Source organism: Mesitornis unicolor, unplaced genomic scaffold, assembly GCF_000695765.1.
Source record: "Mesitornis unicolor isolate BGI_N332 unplaced genomic scaffold, ASM69576v1 scaffold23121, whole genome shotgun sequence".
Taxonomy (NCBI): domain Eukaryota; kingdom Metazoa; phylum Chordata; class Aves; order Mesitornithiformes; family Mesitornithidae; genus Mesitornis; species Mesitornis unicolor.
Genome location: NW_010163433.1, coordinates 1 through 15,967, shown reverse-complemented (window position 1 = coordinate 15,967; position 15,967 = coordinate 1). Strand labels below are relative to the sequence as shown.

The following is a 15,967-nucleotide window of genomic DNA, read 5'->3' as shown; positions in this document are numbered from 1 at the left end:
GCAGCCCCGCGGTGCGGCCCTTGCGGACCCCCCGCATCGTCATTTTCCGCTGTTTAATCCAATTGCGAGGGACATCCGTGCGCCCAATTAGTGACGCACTTTCATAAAGTGAAATAAATAATTAAAGGGAAATTTTTGCCTCCTTTAAATCCCTCTGGGCCAGCCCGGCAGCAGCGAGACCCCGGCTCCGGGGGTCAGCAGCAGCATCGGAACCCGAACCGCAGGCATTTGGGGGAGCGGGTTCTCCCAGTGGCTCCATGGGAAAGAGAGATAAAATTGGGGGTTTTTGGGGAAGATGGGGGTGGTAGTCACCAGCACCAAGCCCAGGCTGGTAGCCACAGTGCTACCTCCACATTTCCTGCTGTAGGTGCCGAGCTGAGCTTTCCCCAATTATTTAATGAGCAATTACTCAGGGTGACGAGGTGCTTGGTGCTTACTGGGGGCCACTGAGTGACTTACTGGGGGCCAGTGGCAAGCAGCAGGGCTTGGGCTCCAGCTCGGCTCTGGTGACCATGGCTGAGAATGTCCAAAAATCAGGAGTGGAGGCCTCTCCCTGGGAAAACAGTGAGATGCACACACATAAGTACATATATACACAACATCCTGCGTGATGCATGCACGTATAGATCCATGGAGGGAAGACGTTTACACATGGGAGCAAAACCTCCTCCTCCTCCTCCTCGGTTGGATCCAGACCCGATCCCAGCATCTCTGTTTCATAAACCCACACCAGTCCTTCTTGCAGGACCCCTTCCTGCAGGATTTGTCCCTCATTTCTCCCGATGCAGAGGCTGGTTTCAATGCGTGCATCGCCTGCCTCGCGTTTATCCCTGCCCGCCTCCAGCCTCCTTTTGTTTCCCCTTTTCCTGGTGAATCCAGTTCCTTGAAAGGAAAATTAATGAGTTCTCGCATCCGCTGCCGCTGGAGCTGCTCTGCCCCTGTGGCAGTGGCGGCCGTGCTGCGAGGTGCAGTCATTTCGGATGGTTTTTGGGGGGAGAAAAATGGTTTCTCCTTCCCTCTGCAGCTTGCAGGGCTCCAGGCCTGGTCCCAGGGAGGGACCCTTTCAGATTTTAAGCAAATCACCAAAAACACCGACTCTGAGAAGGCAAACCCAAAAGATGGTTTAGGCGACTGCCGGTTTTGATCCTTCAGAACAAACACCAACAGCTGAGGAAACATCATCCTGTGATTTTTATTGATTTGATATTAAAAGACGTCGGCGTACCCACAGCACGGGAACACCCGGAGTGCTGACCGCACACAGGCAGCCCGTGCGTCGCAGGGTTGATGCAACCGAGAACCATTAACTTTACAAAACGACGGTAAAAGGGTTAAACATATCCTAAATTAGCTAAAGAATCAATTATATTGCAGTTTAACACCCATTTTTAAATAGGTCTACACGGAAATAAAAGCGTTAGTCCTTGAGTAAACAATGAAATCTAAGCCTGCAGGATTTCTGGAGCTTACGTGGCGCAACTTCTGTCCGAACACACGAGAACTGGAGGCAGAAGCTTCCTAGACCTTAAAATATCAATTAATGAACTTATTTGAAAGGAATAATTTCTAATAAATTAGTTTGTTGTGATGAAAAGAGCTGAACAGACTTGTCTTGCTGACGGTGTCAGATAATTGATGCACACAAACTCCATTAAAAATTATTTAACCTCCACGGCTGCTCTCTAGGAAAGGTTTTTAAGGGTTTTCATAAAATCCCTCACAATGTAAACTTGTTATGGAGAATATGTATTTTGGCGGTGTTTTATTAACAGAATAAGCAGATATAGACATATACATTAAAAATACACATGAACACCCTGGTGACCACCAGCGCGGCAGCTCGAGGGAACAAAACAAGAGAGCCCTGCTCAGCCACCACGGCCTGACAAGGCTCTCATCGTTCTTCAAGGAAAAATTTAGCAGAGGAAGTATTTTTGTCAGCTTATCTGAATATGACGTGACCTCAGTAAGCGTTGAACATGGGGCCGAGGGTGGCTGTCACGTCAGCGAAGGGCGCGCCCTGGCTCAGCTCGATCACCGACCGCTTCTTCAGGACCAGGAAGATGTAAAACTTGGCTGCGGCTTCTTTCCGGCTGTTTTTCCGGCAGAGCTGCTGCAGGCTGAAGGAGCGGGCGCCCGACCTCCTCAGGTGCTGCGGAAGGGAACAAGAAAAATCAGTCAGGTCAGCTTTGCAGCCAGTAAAACCAGATCCCATCGAGCGTGAACTGAAGGGATGCCAGAGCACATTCTGCTTGAACGCCTGGAATTGGATCTTATTTGCATTTGCATTTGTAGAAGTGGCTCTTCCCATTTCATTGCCATTGTGCCGCTAGCACATACATAGGGTACTAAAACCCACGTGTGAATTCAATGAAACTGCGTTGAGGCCTGCGGTGAAGTGCATCTGTAATGGTTTTCATGACTCACACAATCACAGAATGGCTCGGTTGGAAAAGCCCTCTGAGATCATCACGTCCAACCGTTCCTGTCTACCCCCTAAACCATATCCCTAAGTACCTCGTCTACCCGCTCTTTAAACACATCCAGGGATGGTGACTCCACCACCTCCCTGGGCAGCCTGTTCCAGCTCCTGACGACCCTCTCAGTAAAGAACTTCCTCCTTATCTCTGACCTGAACCTCCCTTGGCACAGCTTGGTGCCGTTTCCCCTTGTTCTGTCCCCCATCACCTGGGAGAAGAGCCCAGCACCCACCTCTCTCCAAGCTCCCTTGAGGCAGTTGTAGGAGGTGATGAGGTCTCCCCTCAGCCTTCTCTTCTCCAGGCTAAACAAGGCCAGTTCCCTCAGCCGCTCCTCATCAGGCTTGTTCTCCAGAGCCCTCACCATCCTCACAACAATAAAAACCATCGCACACCCTGTTCTGTGGGTACTGGCTGGGTCACAGGCAGCTTCAGTCACAGCTGGCTGACTGTTATTATTACTTGGTTTTTAATGGCTACACATATATATAAGTATTTATTTACGGGTGTTGCACAGAACCTTTGAAATCCATTCAGATAAAATAATAATAATAAAAAAAAAACCAAGAAGACTGGGAAGTCCAACTGCAGTGCTAGGGAAGGCTTGGACCAAGGTTTGGGTGTTTTGTGGACAAAGCCTGCTCTCCATGCTGGGATTTCTCCATTGTCCTGCTCCATTCTCTGTCCAGCCATGGAGCACGTTGGATTAGAGAAGGAAAATAACTGTATTTTTCACTGGGTTTTTTCCACTCCCCACAGTTAGGCCCATGCTGGAGCACAAAAATGCTCATCCAGGCAAAAAGGAAGGAAAAGCCCTGAGCTGTGAGGTCAAGAGTTTGGACATTCAGCGTCAGGGCTGTGCTGGCTCCTGTCCACACAACAAGTGATATCACACGTTACAGCTTCACCAGTAAAGTCCTGGTTTCCTACATTAATACCCAATAAAACACAGTTATACGCAGTGTGTGAGAGACAGAAATGTGGTCAACGGTGTCTGTGGATTTTCTGACATGGCCCAACAGAAATCAAGACCTGGTTTTGGCATCTAATTACAAAATCCAGCACTGGTACCTGCAGAGTCTTTAATAACTGAAGGGTTCTTTTGCTCCACCTTATTTCTTCACTGTCCTTCCTGTTCACCATTGGCTCCTTGAGAGGAAAGAGAGAAGGAGGTTAGACAGCTCCTGTAAAAAGCCACACACCATGATGACAAAAAGGACAAGAGTTTGAGCCTAACTGAAAATCCAGCTGGAGATGGGCATTTTGATGGCAATCCCAGGGTATCTGGGACCTCTGGCAGGAGAGGATCGCCCTTTTTTTGGAGAGTCTGAGCATCCTCACGTATGTTCAGTTCAGAAACTGTTTCCTTCTTACAGGAAGCACAATCTCTAAATGCGGAGCTGTTTCCCTCACAGACTACAACCTCTGGATGTTCTCCCTGACGACCCAGCAATTCCAATTTTTGACTGGCACAATGCGTACTAAAGATGATGTTAGTACACCAACAGCCACCGTGAGCTCACGGTGCCATCACTTTTGTCTTTAATATTTCTGAGAAAGAACACAGCTCTGCTCTGCACTAAGCTGTCAGCTTGGTGTTACCTCAGGTTGCTGCGCTGCAGCGTCTCGGCCCGATGAGTTGTTCACCAGTAGGGAGGTGTCAGAGGAAGCCGCTGCATCCTGCTGGGAGGACAGAAAGGACCATCAATAGGTGCCACGATTTATGCATTTGACATAATTCTGCTCAAAGAATTTATTATAACAAATGTTTTCCAAAAATGATTTTGTATTTGCTACTTCTACCACCTCTTTTCTCCCAGGGGAAAGGATCCTGCTGCAGTATTTATCCTACAGCTGGATCTACACCTATGGCACAGACCCTACATTTTCTGCTGCCCTAAGGTCCAGTTTTGCCATTCTTTTTCAACTTTAATGAGCTTTATATTGTCTAAAGAACGCCCTTTCCTGCTAGCCTAAATAAGATAGCAGAAATGGATAATTTGTTATTGCTTGAGTATTTCCTCAATTATGAGTCACAAAAGAGAATTTTTATCCTTATAAAGATGATTATCTCTTCAGTAAAAAGAGGCCGTATTTCATATTAAAGTTCTGTTCGTATTTAGTGATTAGACTGTAAGCTATACTGATTAATAGACATCTTAATTAATAGTTCAGTTCATGGTACGAGTCTTCCAAAGTGCCTATAAATAAAATTTCATGACACAACCTACGTAACGCTATATGAGCTGTCTCTAGCAACCCTTGCAAACGTATATTCATAATGTCTTAACGTCTTTTAAATGAAACCCTAGCATAAAATGAAACCAGTAAATACATTTAGGTCCCTCAAATTTACAGAAACTGCTCACTAGAGTTTCGCCACAGTTGGCATCAGTTTCATTCCTGTTATTCTGTGATGTTAACATAAACAAATAATCTCTGTTCTGTCTCTCAGTCTCTGAGTGAGCTGACTCCTGCAGATAACTTGGTTCTTCTACTACTGGCATCTCTGTATTAACAAAAAAAAACAAGGTTTGAGAGGAAATTACTGCGAATCTTTGTCTTTATAAAAAATTTGAGCAATAAAAATGACACCATAGTCTAGAAACCTTTGACAGTAAGAGCCAGAATGAGTAAATATGGAATAAATCTCATTCCCAACAGGACCATGGAAGAAGAAGAACCTTCCAAGAGGGTTTTTCCTTTTCTAAATGTTGACCTTTACGGCCTTGCAGGAGGGGGTTTGGTGCACTGACTGCTGTGGCAGCCACACAGGTTGTGTTGCCCGCAGAGCAAGGGACTTAGAGCAGATACCTCACCCGAGCAGGAGATCTGCAATGGGACATTTCTTCTTGCTCGATACTAACCAAAACACAGTCTTCAAGGTACAAACAGAAGTTATTGACATGGATTTGAAAATCTGGAGAGGGGTTTGATTATACTGAGAATAAATGGGATGCTTTTACAAATAAAATCAATCTGCAGTATGGGAGACAATGAGAGAAACCAAAGGTGAAACCAAAAATATCTCCTTATGCTACAAGGAAGAAAAAGATTTGCATTTCATTTCTGATCCAAGGAGCAAAAGCACAGCAAAGTACTTACAAAAAACCCCCCATCTTTTTAGAATTAACAGTCAATTTCCTTAACATTTAACTTTGTTGGCCTTTGATTTGTATAACACTGCACACAGACACCATGCACATGTGCCTCAAACATCACGTAAAGTCGAAAATATTTTCTAACAGCTAATTCTGCAAGAGCAGAACTAAAATATTACCTGTGGTATCTTGCTCTTTTCTTGTTTCTTCTATTTCAGGCCCCTTCTGTATTTCATTTCTTGTCATCTTAAATCCATGACTCTCGAAGCATTGTTCAAACAACTGAAAACAAGTGTTTTTATTTGTTTGCTTTCAGAAGGTAATGTCAGATTATTTGCAAACATCAACATGAATTTATGAGAATGAGCTGTATATGAATTACTGCAGCCTAGAATTTAAGGGAGTTGAATTAGGTCATTCCGAAAACCTGCATTTTTTAAAAAAAGCAATTTCCTTCTGCAGCTTCGACTTTGGCATCAAGCTCCATGAAGAAACAACTTAGGAACAGCTTGGATCGTTTTTCCTTGAAGCCAGCGGGTAAGGAGGGATGAAAGAAAAAAAACCCATCTGCAGTGATCTGTGCGTGGATTTCTCTCCCCATGTACTGCTGTGTGAGTATTTTTCATCCTCATAAAGAACAAGCTGTAATTCTGCACCTCGACTCTAAGCGGTGAAGCTGTGCTGCTCTAAGGAACCTGACGAGCTGTCGGCCTGCAGAGCCTGCCCTGCATATCTCACACAACAGGAGAAACCACACAATTAACAGGAGGCTGCTGCACAGAGCTCGCACTGTATCTTCCTGCATCACCTTGTATATACCTCATCAATCTCTTCTTTATCTTATCACCAGCTCTAAACTTACAGCTTCTTCGGATGATCTGTCAGATGCTACGTGGGGACACGAGAGGCTTTGACAGATCATATTTCCATGAAACAGCTCTATCTTTCTTGCAAAAAGGTCCACAGCCACAGGAAAGGGTGGCCACTACCCACAGAGACAGAGGGGTCAGGAACCTCTTGGCCCTCTGAAAATCCCTGACTGCTCTCCAGCTAGGAAAGTGTGAAAAAAAATGGCATTAACGATATAGTAATAATGATGTGTAAGCCTTATATACCTTCAAAGTAAATACAGAAGAAAGATAAGATGTGGCCTCATATTGATTGCAGAGCAGAAACAAAACAGAAAATAATAAAAGACAGTAGAAAGTAGGAGAGAAATGGATAGAATTTTTTTAAACTGTGTATTTGTGTACAGTCAGGTACCAGTATGTGAAACGAAACATCAGCTCTCAAGTGTCTTTGTCATTTTTCACTTCTTGTTGGAGTGCTGGAGGTTAAAGCCATGAGCTCTACAGATGGTCCTTCTGATGAAGCAATTAGTGGTGAGCATGCAAATAACCACCAGGTATCCAACTGCCCTGTACTGCAAAGCAATACTTTCAGTGATGCTGCGCAGCCGCAGGTAAAACCAAGCCTGCAAAATCTCTCACAGTGAGACCCCAGATGTGCCACGGTCCCAGGATCTACACAGCAGCATAAAAATCTACAAAGAACTGATTTTTACCATTTGCAGCTCAGCGTGAACCACAGGCTGTGCAGCGAGGGACAGGAGCTTATCCACGCCTCCTGATTTCTTCCACATCATCGTTTTCTTTGTTGGGGGTGCAAGGTCTAACGTAGCAAGGATGTCGGTGCAGTTGGTAAGTTGGTTGTATATAGCCTTGCAGCTGAGTTCCTTCTCCGCATCCACAAGCAACTTCCTCTTTCTTTTATTTTTTTTCCTCTGGGTGACAGCTAAATAGAGCAAGTATTTTTCAAAAAAGGAAGAAAAGGCTAGTAAGGTCTATTCACAGAACACTTAAGCACAGAAAAAAGCACTGTGAATCAAATGGAAATGACCTCCTGAAACATTGCACGGACTGGAAAACTGAAGTACAAGTGCACAGGCCATACCTCCAAAAGTTTTCATAAAGTCTACTCTTTGTATTCGTGTACGGGAAATCCACGTGTGTTTACGCACAGAAGATACATGACTATTGTACCAAAGAACCAGGAACACGAGGACTCAGTGAGGACATGGGATATACCAACAGACTGAATAAGCCAGCTTTAATCCATCAGGAAGTCAATTCTTCCAAGAACTCCTGATGTGATCAACAGGTTTCATTACCTCATAATTCATATCTGTATTTGTCAGTTTAATCCTTTAGCAATTTAGTTAAGACGTGTGTGGTAAACACAAAAGAAAGACACGGATAAGCCATAACTTCCTGAATATTGTTTTGGCAGGCTGGAAAATTCCAGTGTCCTAAATATTAGTGTCAGCATGAACTTGTTTATTTGCTAACAGCCCCCAGAGTGATAGGTGACGTTTAGAGTTACCCACAGAAGAAGTGAAACATTTTTCCTTTTGGATCTTATTGAAGTCAAAAGTTCACAGAGCAAAATTTTACAAAGGCCTGAAAGTCTTCAGATGGTTATTTTACACATAAAAACCACTGATGCGTCCCTAGCAATAAAAGTTCTTCAGCTGAAACTTCAGTAACTCACGATCAGGCCAGGATTGCACTGCCAGCAGAACCGCAGAGCAACAAAACTTGATCTGGAATGCGGAAGAAACTGTGAGCAGAGATTTGGGCAGATCAGCTGAATAACCTGGTACTGGTTTTGTGTAATAGTTACCATAAGACAGAACTCTGGCAGCAGGAGCAGATGAAACTTACAGTGGGAATAATCTGTTTTGCAAATATTTTCACTAGCAGGGAGAAAAACAAACCTTGAAATGCAAACAACAAGAAACTGATCAAGTTCTGACCTGTATCCTCAATGGGCTCAAGCACAAACCCTTCTTCTTCATTCAACAAAATGACTGTTTCATTCACTAGATGATTTACTTTCTTAATGGTGGTGTCTGCGAAGTTGGACTCCGCTATAAGAAAACCCAGCAAATAACCCAACTTAAAATAAAAGTTTACAAGACGGAATAATGTCTCAATGTCACAACACAGAGTGATACCAGACAAAAAGGATCAGAATTAGAAAACTATTATTTTGCCTATAAGCTCATAATCACTTTCTGTCAAGTTACAAAGCTAGAATTGCTAGGTCAACTGAAATTATACCTAACATGGTGTATGAAGCATATTAGAAAAAAAAGCCAACGGCATGAAGAGAGGAAGAAGGCACAGGATATTCTACAAAGCCGGGTGTGAGTCACTTCAGGCATTAACACAGGGGCAGAGGGTTGTGAGTGAGACGCAGCAGACAAGGTGAACTCACCGGCTGTGCTGTGCTCTGGCGGCTCTTGTGACAAAGGATGCTCCTCCTCCATACCCAGGCTGTCTTTGTCTGGGCCGTTTTGCTCATCCCTCAACAGGATTTCTTAAATACAAAATGCATAGTTTTAGTTGTTCTAAGCCTTTGTAGTCATAAACCAGCCCGATACAGCCTAATGTTACTCATTTAAGGTTAATTCTCTGCAAACAAAAAAGCTCAGCCTCCACAGGTAGCAGCAATGGTACGGCTGTCTTTAACCTTTTTTGTACTGTTGGTCTTAATTTTGAGATTTCCACCTTTTATTTGAAAAGTATGCTACTGCTATTGTTTAAAAGGCATAAATCTACAAAGGTTTACATAAACACTCTAGATCATAAAGATGTAGAAGCTACTTTGCTGCCTCGGTTATTACAACGATAAAGGGAAAAATGCTGCAGTATTTTACCTTTGAAAATAGAAACTGAATTGGAAAACATTAAGTATCATTTGAATGCCTTCAATTCTAAAACAATGAAATACTTTCTTTAATGTAATTTTACTTAGCAATGTCTAAGTGATCGTAGATTTAGTGACAAGTAGGGGAAAAAAAAGTATGAAAACAACAAAAATAGAGAATTTATGTTTGAAAACAATCACTGTCACGCCGTCTTGCTTGTTTTCCTGTAAGAATAAGAACATCTGGAATGAAGCTAATTGTGTTTATCTGCGGTAAACCCTACCGATCATATCTGCAGCCTCCTCCTCATCTCCAAAGCAGTCGTGCTCGAAAGAGTAAGTGTCTTCGAGCAGCATGGACTTGTCTCCATTCACGGTCCCGGAGTTGGGATCAGCCACGAGGTTGTTGCTGCTTGTTAAGAAGCTGCTGTCAAAGAGGCTCTGTTTTCTTAGCGCCTCTGATTCCTCATCTGAAGAAACACAGAGTTACTGATGCTTCATCTGCATGAATTTTGGAAACACGCATTTATCCATTCCCCAATTCTTGTAAATAATTTTTTTAAGATTGTAAGATATCCCATGCCTCAAATGCAATAACCAAGAAACCATTTTAGCTAATTCAGTTAAAAGCAGAAAATGTTGGGTTTGGTTCTCAGTCTCCAATATAATATTAATTAGGGTATTTACACAGAAAATTAAGCATAAGATGGTACAACAGGCCAATCAGCACAAGTATGAAGCAAATGCACTTTTAATAATAGCTTTTTCACTGGTGGAAAGGACTCAGACTGTACCAAATGTTGCATAAAACAGACTTTTCCATACGGAATATTTCTAATTTCTCGACTTCTCTCACCAAAGTTTCTATCACAGAGAAGTATATTGCTTTCGAAATCCTCTGTAAGTGTGATGTCTTCAGCTCTGCTCTGATTCAAGGTAAAATGTTCAGCAACATCAATGGCACTGATGAAAAAAACATTATACAAAATACAGGGTGAACTGAAACCCACAATTTAGCTGGAATGTGAAAACTTGTTTCTAAACAGCCTCCAATCCTGATGTTTTATCAGAAAGCCCCAAAAGATACCTTCTGTTTCCTGTGGCATTGAAACTACCCCGGCTTATCCTCCCTTCTGTGGAGAGAGATCAACCGTTTCCCAAAGCTATTCGCATTCAAGCCACTTAAGGTTTTATTGATAAAACTCACTGCTTTGAATTTCCTCTAAAAGCTGAAAATAAGCCTATGGAAAACAGGTGCTGTGCATTTATTAAAACTGTTACCTCCAAGCAAGTAGGCAGCTGCCACCTTTGCTAGCCAAAGTGCCTGTGCAATCGCTGTGCAGTGAAAAGTGAGTCTACCACGGCCGTCACAGCCCAAAAGCTGGGGAGAGGGGCTTGAGGAGGGGAAAGCATTTTGTTAACTCAGCTCTGAAATGCTCCCCGCACCTGGAACTCCATCAAAAATGATCCAGATGTATAGTCAGCAAGCAACCTGCCCAGAAACGGCAGACGTTTGTAAGGATGAGGGAAGCACTCATCCTCCTCTCCATATTTCGTGTTTCTCCACTCTCTTCTGCCAATAAACTTGGCCTTGAGTGAGTCTGTTCACACCCAAGCCTTGCAATCTATCAGTTGCTCGTCACACAGAAGGCATCTAATTAACTTAACACCATTGTCTGTAAACCAAGCCACAGAGACACTTTGGGTAGGCAGAAAAGGCAGGCTTTACAGAGCTAGCACCCTGAGGTACTTGAATAAACAGTATTGCATCACAGCTGTACCTACAAGATACTGAACACTTACAGATCCCATCCAACTGCATTTCGACGAGATACAGGGGAAGGCTCAGTGGCAGCCTCTTATCCTGGGCCTTTGGGGCCATCAGAAACGCGTCTTGGCCTCCTGGCTTTTATCAGTTTTTCTACATTAATGCTAATTCGTGTCAGAAAAGCCGAAGGAGTATGCTGGCTTTTCATCAGGAGCCAAGCTGACTGCTGCTGATAAAACACCCCGGCCCCAAAGAGTGATGGAGCAGAAACGAAACGTGATTACACGGTGGAACAGTGCAAATCTGCAAGGTTACTGACCAGAGCTTCCCTGGGCTTACAACAGGATTTATACCGACTTCTGTATCTTCTCTTGAGGTTGGAAATTTGTTTGCAGGCTTCGCTCAGACAATTTAAAATTAGAAAATCCTAAAGTCTAAGTTCAATATGTTATTTCATTGTAACGATCTGTTGATTAAACAGACTTCGAGGAACCCTACAACAGCACAATTCCTGTGGCTGTAGCCTTGTAAAGCTGACTCAGAATTTAGAAGACTTCTCAAATCAGAACAATTCCATCTGAATATCAATCAGATAACAGCAAGGATATTTTTGTACTTCTGAAAATACTAAAATAACGAAGAAAAGCTAGGGAAGCATTTACTTTAAATCAGGTAGTGGTGTTTCAAAGTCATGAAATTCTTCAGGTAACGTAATGGCCTGATAAGTAGCCTCAAAGTTCTCTTCTGGAAGGTCAACAAGTCCTAAAAGAAACAGACAATGTAACGAAATAAATATCAATAAAATAAAAGTACCTATAATAAGACCGTAAACCTGTCAGGAAAGTCTGCTGCCATTCTATTCAAAATAAAAAGGCAAACTTTGTCAACAGGAATTAAAATCCTCAATTTACATGTACTTCAGAAGCCGTATTTTTACAGACAGATACAGCAGGACCTGAAATAGTGTAAATATGTTGGGTTTATGAACAGCTCCTTAAATTCCCTGAAACATTCTCAGAGCTGACATTTAGCCTCGAGTCTTTCACGCCACTTCAAATGAATTATTGCGCTGTCTTTTTCTCTCCAGTGTCTGTATAACGCTATTATCCAGCATCAAATAATTATGAAGTGAGACTGCAGATGCTTGGTAACCGGAGAATCCTGGAACAATTCGGGTGAGGAGGGATTTCTGGAGGTCATCTAGTCCTGCCGGCTAATTTCTAAGATAATTTTTGACTATTTCTGCTGATGGAGATTCCTCAGCATCCCTGGACAGTGTGTTTCAGCATTTTACCACTTCCACTGAGATTTTTTCCCCCTCTTATATCTACTTGGAGCCTCCCCTGCTGCATTTGTGACCGTTGTGTCTTGTTCTTGTGCTGTGCAGTCCTCTATGAGCTACTGTGGTATCTGTTCCAAACAGACAGTACCCTGTACTTATCTTAAGTGTTTCTTCTGGAGATTTCCAAATGTTAACAAATATCAACTAACTAATCATTTTCTTCTCCTTTGGAATAATGTAGTGCAAGCATTCACTGTTCTGCAGACACATTAGGGCTGGCAATAGATGCCTTTTTTTGAGACAACAGTGCCTCCCTGTTTGGTGTCCAAGTACGACAAACGTACAGCCCCTTGGAAAAGGAGCCGGTCATTTCTGCTCCCTTCTCGCTGGCTGCATGGCTGGAGCTCAAAACACACTGTCAGATCTGGCACCAACACACTGCTAGACACGCTGCTGGTGTCATCGGAAATGAAAATTAATTATCTAGCAGCGGAGGCTGAATTCAAGCTGCTTCTCATAAGGCCACTAAAGATACTGCTTCTTTTAAAGGAGTTAAAGACCTGCAGTGGCATCCAATTAAGCCAAACATCAGAGATAGGCACCAGCAAGTTCAATTTCCTTTGGGATCAAGAACGTGTATTTAACAGAAATGTCCAAAATGCGCTTTTAAAACGAGAGGCGTAAAGGCCACAGATGGCTAAATGCAGAACTGTGTACGTACCCGGGCGAAAGGCTGTCTTCATTTTTGTCAAAGCTTCGCTGCAGTCTGCCAAGAGGTACTTTGTTTTCCTGTGGTAAATCCGCACCACTCCTAGGAGTAGGTGTCCAGAGGTTCGCAGAGCTATTGTGAACTTTGATGATTTGAAAGAGTTGTTTGGGAGTTAGTATTTTTGGCAAAAAACATGAAAATGAAAATATTACACAGCAGTAACAGAGTTCTTCTAAAATACACCAGTACAGAGCTCTACGAAATTCAGCAGGGCTTTGCACTGATATAGAGCATCATAAAAAGAAATGTAATTTCAGAGCCAGAAACTTCTGGTTGCTTCTGTTCCTAAACATCACCATGAACTCTTACTTATCTAAACCATCTCAGCTGACTGCCAACGAGCAGTGTAACGCATCCTGAAACAGAAAGTAGCTGCACGTGTTCTAGTACTTGACACTTTGGTTATTTAAGTGAGCAGACACCATACCTACGCTCTTATTTATGCAAATAAAGGCCATAACTATGCTCTTATTTAAGTCTTCCCACACCGAGCACACTCAACGTGGTCGTGCTGATGCTAAACAGGACAGCACGCAAGGGAAAGTAGAGGGTGCTTAGCTAGCACCTCTTGGAAAACACTTCCAAATAATATCAAGATGATTTTAACAACAGTATTAATCATAACCCATGCAAGACGGACAATGAAATCCAGACTATCAAATACCAAGCAGATACTTTCATGGAGAAGATGTGAAAAAACTGCTTGCACCAGCTGAAAGCCTTGGCTCTCCTGAGCCATCGATTGGTGACAGTGCAAAGCGTTCCTGGCTGTTCCCTTGGATGCGATTGCATCGGCGAGGCCAAGGACTGAGTCACGGGTACTCGGCTGCTGCATCTGCGCTCGCTTGAGTCACACCTCAGAGCGATACGCAGAGCACTGCGGCCTCCAGGACTGTTCGGAGCCTCTCATGGGCACTACGTATGCTTAATTATACATTTAATGGTTGGTAATGGGGGACCTGGAAGAAGTCCACTGAAAGCAGCAGGGTGGTTACAATACGTCAGAAGTTATTTATTACAAGATCAGCAGAAGCATTCTCCTCAAATGGTCTGTGTACAGTTTCATGGCAGTTTTCTTAGTCCCTTGACTTGGGTTAAGCAGCTGATTTTTCAATCTTTCTGTGGCAATTTCCTCAAGCACCAGCAATTCTCAAATTATGTACAATACCCACAGCTGGTCCTCAAAGTCTCTGAAGAAAGACCAGTGCTGTAGACCACACTGATGGGCTTGCGATGCCTCATGAGCAGCTCAAACCCATGTCCCGTGCTCCCTCGACCAGCGCTGCCCACTCAGCTCTACCCGTGTGCAGAAAAACACATTGGAATACATTGTGGTGACATTTTCTTACACTGTTCGTAAGCGTATGCCACAGATCTCCAGGAGTAAAATATTTATGTAACTGTCATTTAAGGGGACTGAGATTTTATCCAAGCGAGCGCTGAATAAAATCAGAGTAGGAGTTTACCTCACACTGGTTTTGAAATAACCACAGATTTGTCCTACTAAGCCAGGCCCCACGATACCAGCAGTCCCGCTCCCTACAGAAGATGTACGCCTCTATCCCAGAACGTGCCAGAAGCCACCTCAGCATTTCACAGCGTACCTTTGGCGAGATAATCTTTTCAACGGTAGTCTCTAAATTGCACTCAAATATGTGAGCTTTGGTGAGCTTCTTCTCCCAGTGGGCAGCAAGCCATATTTTGGCCAGCGGCCCGCGCTTGTTGATGAGCAAATGCATGTAGAACATGGTGTCGGGGTCGAGTTGTCACCTCCCTGGGCTGTTCTCCTTCCAACAGGACACGGGCCCTGGGGCACAAAGTGGGAAAAGGGGTTTAATGGGACCTGAGGGGATGGGGAGACCCAGCTGGGTACTGAGGGGATTTAATGGGACCTGAGGGGATGGGGAGACCCAACCAGGCACTGAGGAGATGAGGGGATTTAGTGGGACCTGAGGGGATGAGGGAACTCAACCAGGCACTGAGGGGATTTAATGGGACCTGAGGGGATGGGGAGACCCAACCGGGCACTGAGGGGATGAGGGGACTCAACCGGGCACTGAGGGGATTTAATGGGACCTGAGGGGATGGGGAGACCCAACCAGGCACTGAGGAGATGAGGGGATTTAGTGGGACCTGAGGGGATGAGGGAACTCAACCAGGCACTGAGGGGATTTAATGGGACCTGAGGGGATGAGAGGACTCAACCGGGCACTGAGGGGATTTAATGGGACCTGAGGGGATGGGGAGACCCAACCAGGCACTGAGGAGATGAGGGGATTTAGTGGGACCTGAGGGGATGAGGGAACTCAACCAGGCACTGAGGGGATTTAATGGGACCTGGGGGGATGAGGGGATCCAGCCGAGTGCTGAGGCGATGGAGAAATTTAGCAGAACCCTGAAGGGATGAGGGGACCCAATTGGGCACTGAAGGGATTTAATGAGACCTGAGGAGATGGGGGGACACAACAGGGCACTGAGGGGATGAGGAGATTTAATGGGACCTGGGGGGGATGAGGGGACCCTGGTGGGCACTGAGGGGATGAGAGGATTTGGCGGGACCCTGAGAGCACAAGGGGGATTTGGTAAAATCCTGAGGGGACAGGAGGATTTGGCGGGACCCTGAAGGGATGGGGCAGGAAGATTTAGTAGGGCCTGAGAGGATGAAGGAATCCAGCCAAGCCCTGAGGGGATGAAGGGGACCCAGGCAGGCCCTGAGGGGACAAGGGCGATTTAGTGGGATCTGAGAGGATGGAGACCCAGGCAGGCACTGAGGGAATTGAGGGAGATTTGGTGGGGCCCTGAGGGGATGAGGGGACCCAGGCAGGTGCTGAGGGAGATTTGGTGGGGCCCTGAGGGGAT

General features: G+C 44.4%; 1 protein-coding gene across 1 annotated transcript; it reads right to left on the bottom strand.

Annotated features, from left to right (window-relative positions):
* Positions 1 to 1,963: 1,963 nt before the first annotated feature.
* Positions 1,964 to 14,856, bottom strand: RAD21L1 (RAD21-like 1 (S. pombe)). The gene is given in 13 exon segments (XM_010193979.1): positions 1,964 to 2,152; positions 3,549 to 3,605; positions 4,041 to 4,160; positions 4,847 to 4,986; positions 5,758 to 5,860; positions 7,143 to 7,372; positions 8,394 to 8,507; positions 8,858 to 8,959; positions 9,574 to 9,759; positions 10,146 to 10,252; positions 11,720 to 11,819; positions 13,061 to 13,190; positions 14,713 to 14,856. Coding segments are annotated over 13 exon segments (1,722 nt in total).
* Between the last annotated feature and the right edge of the window lie 1,111 nt (positions 14,857 to 15,967).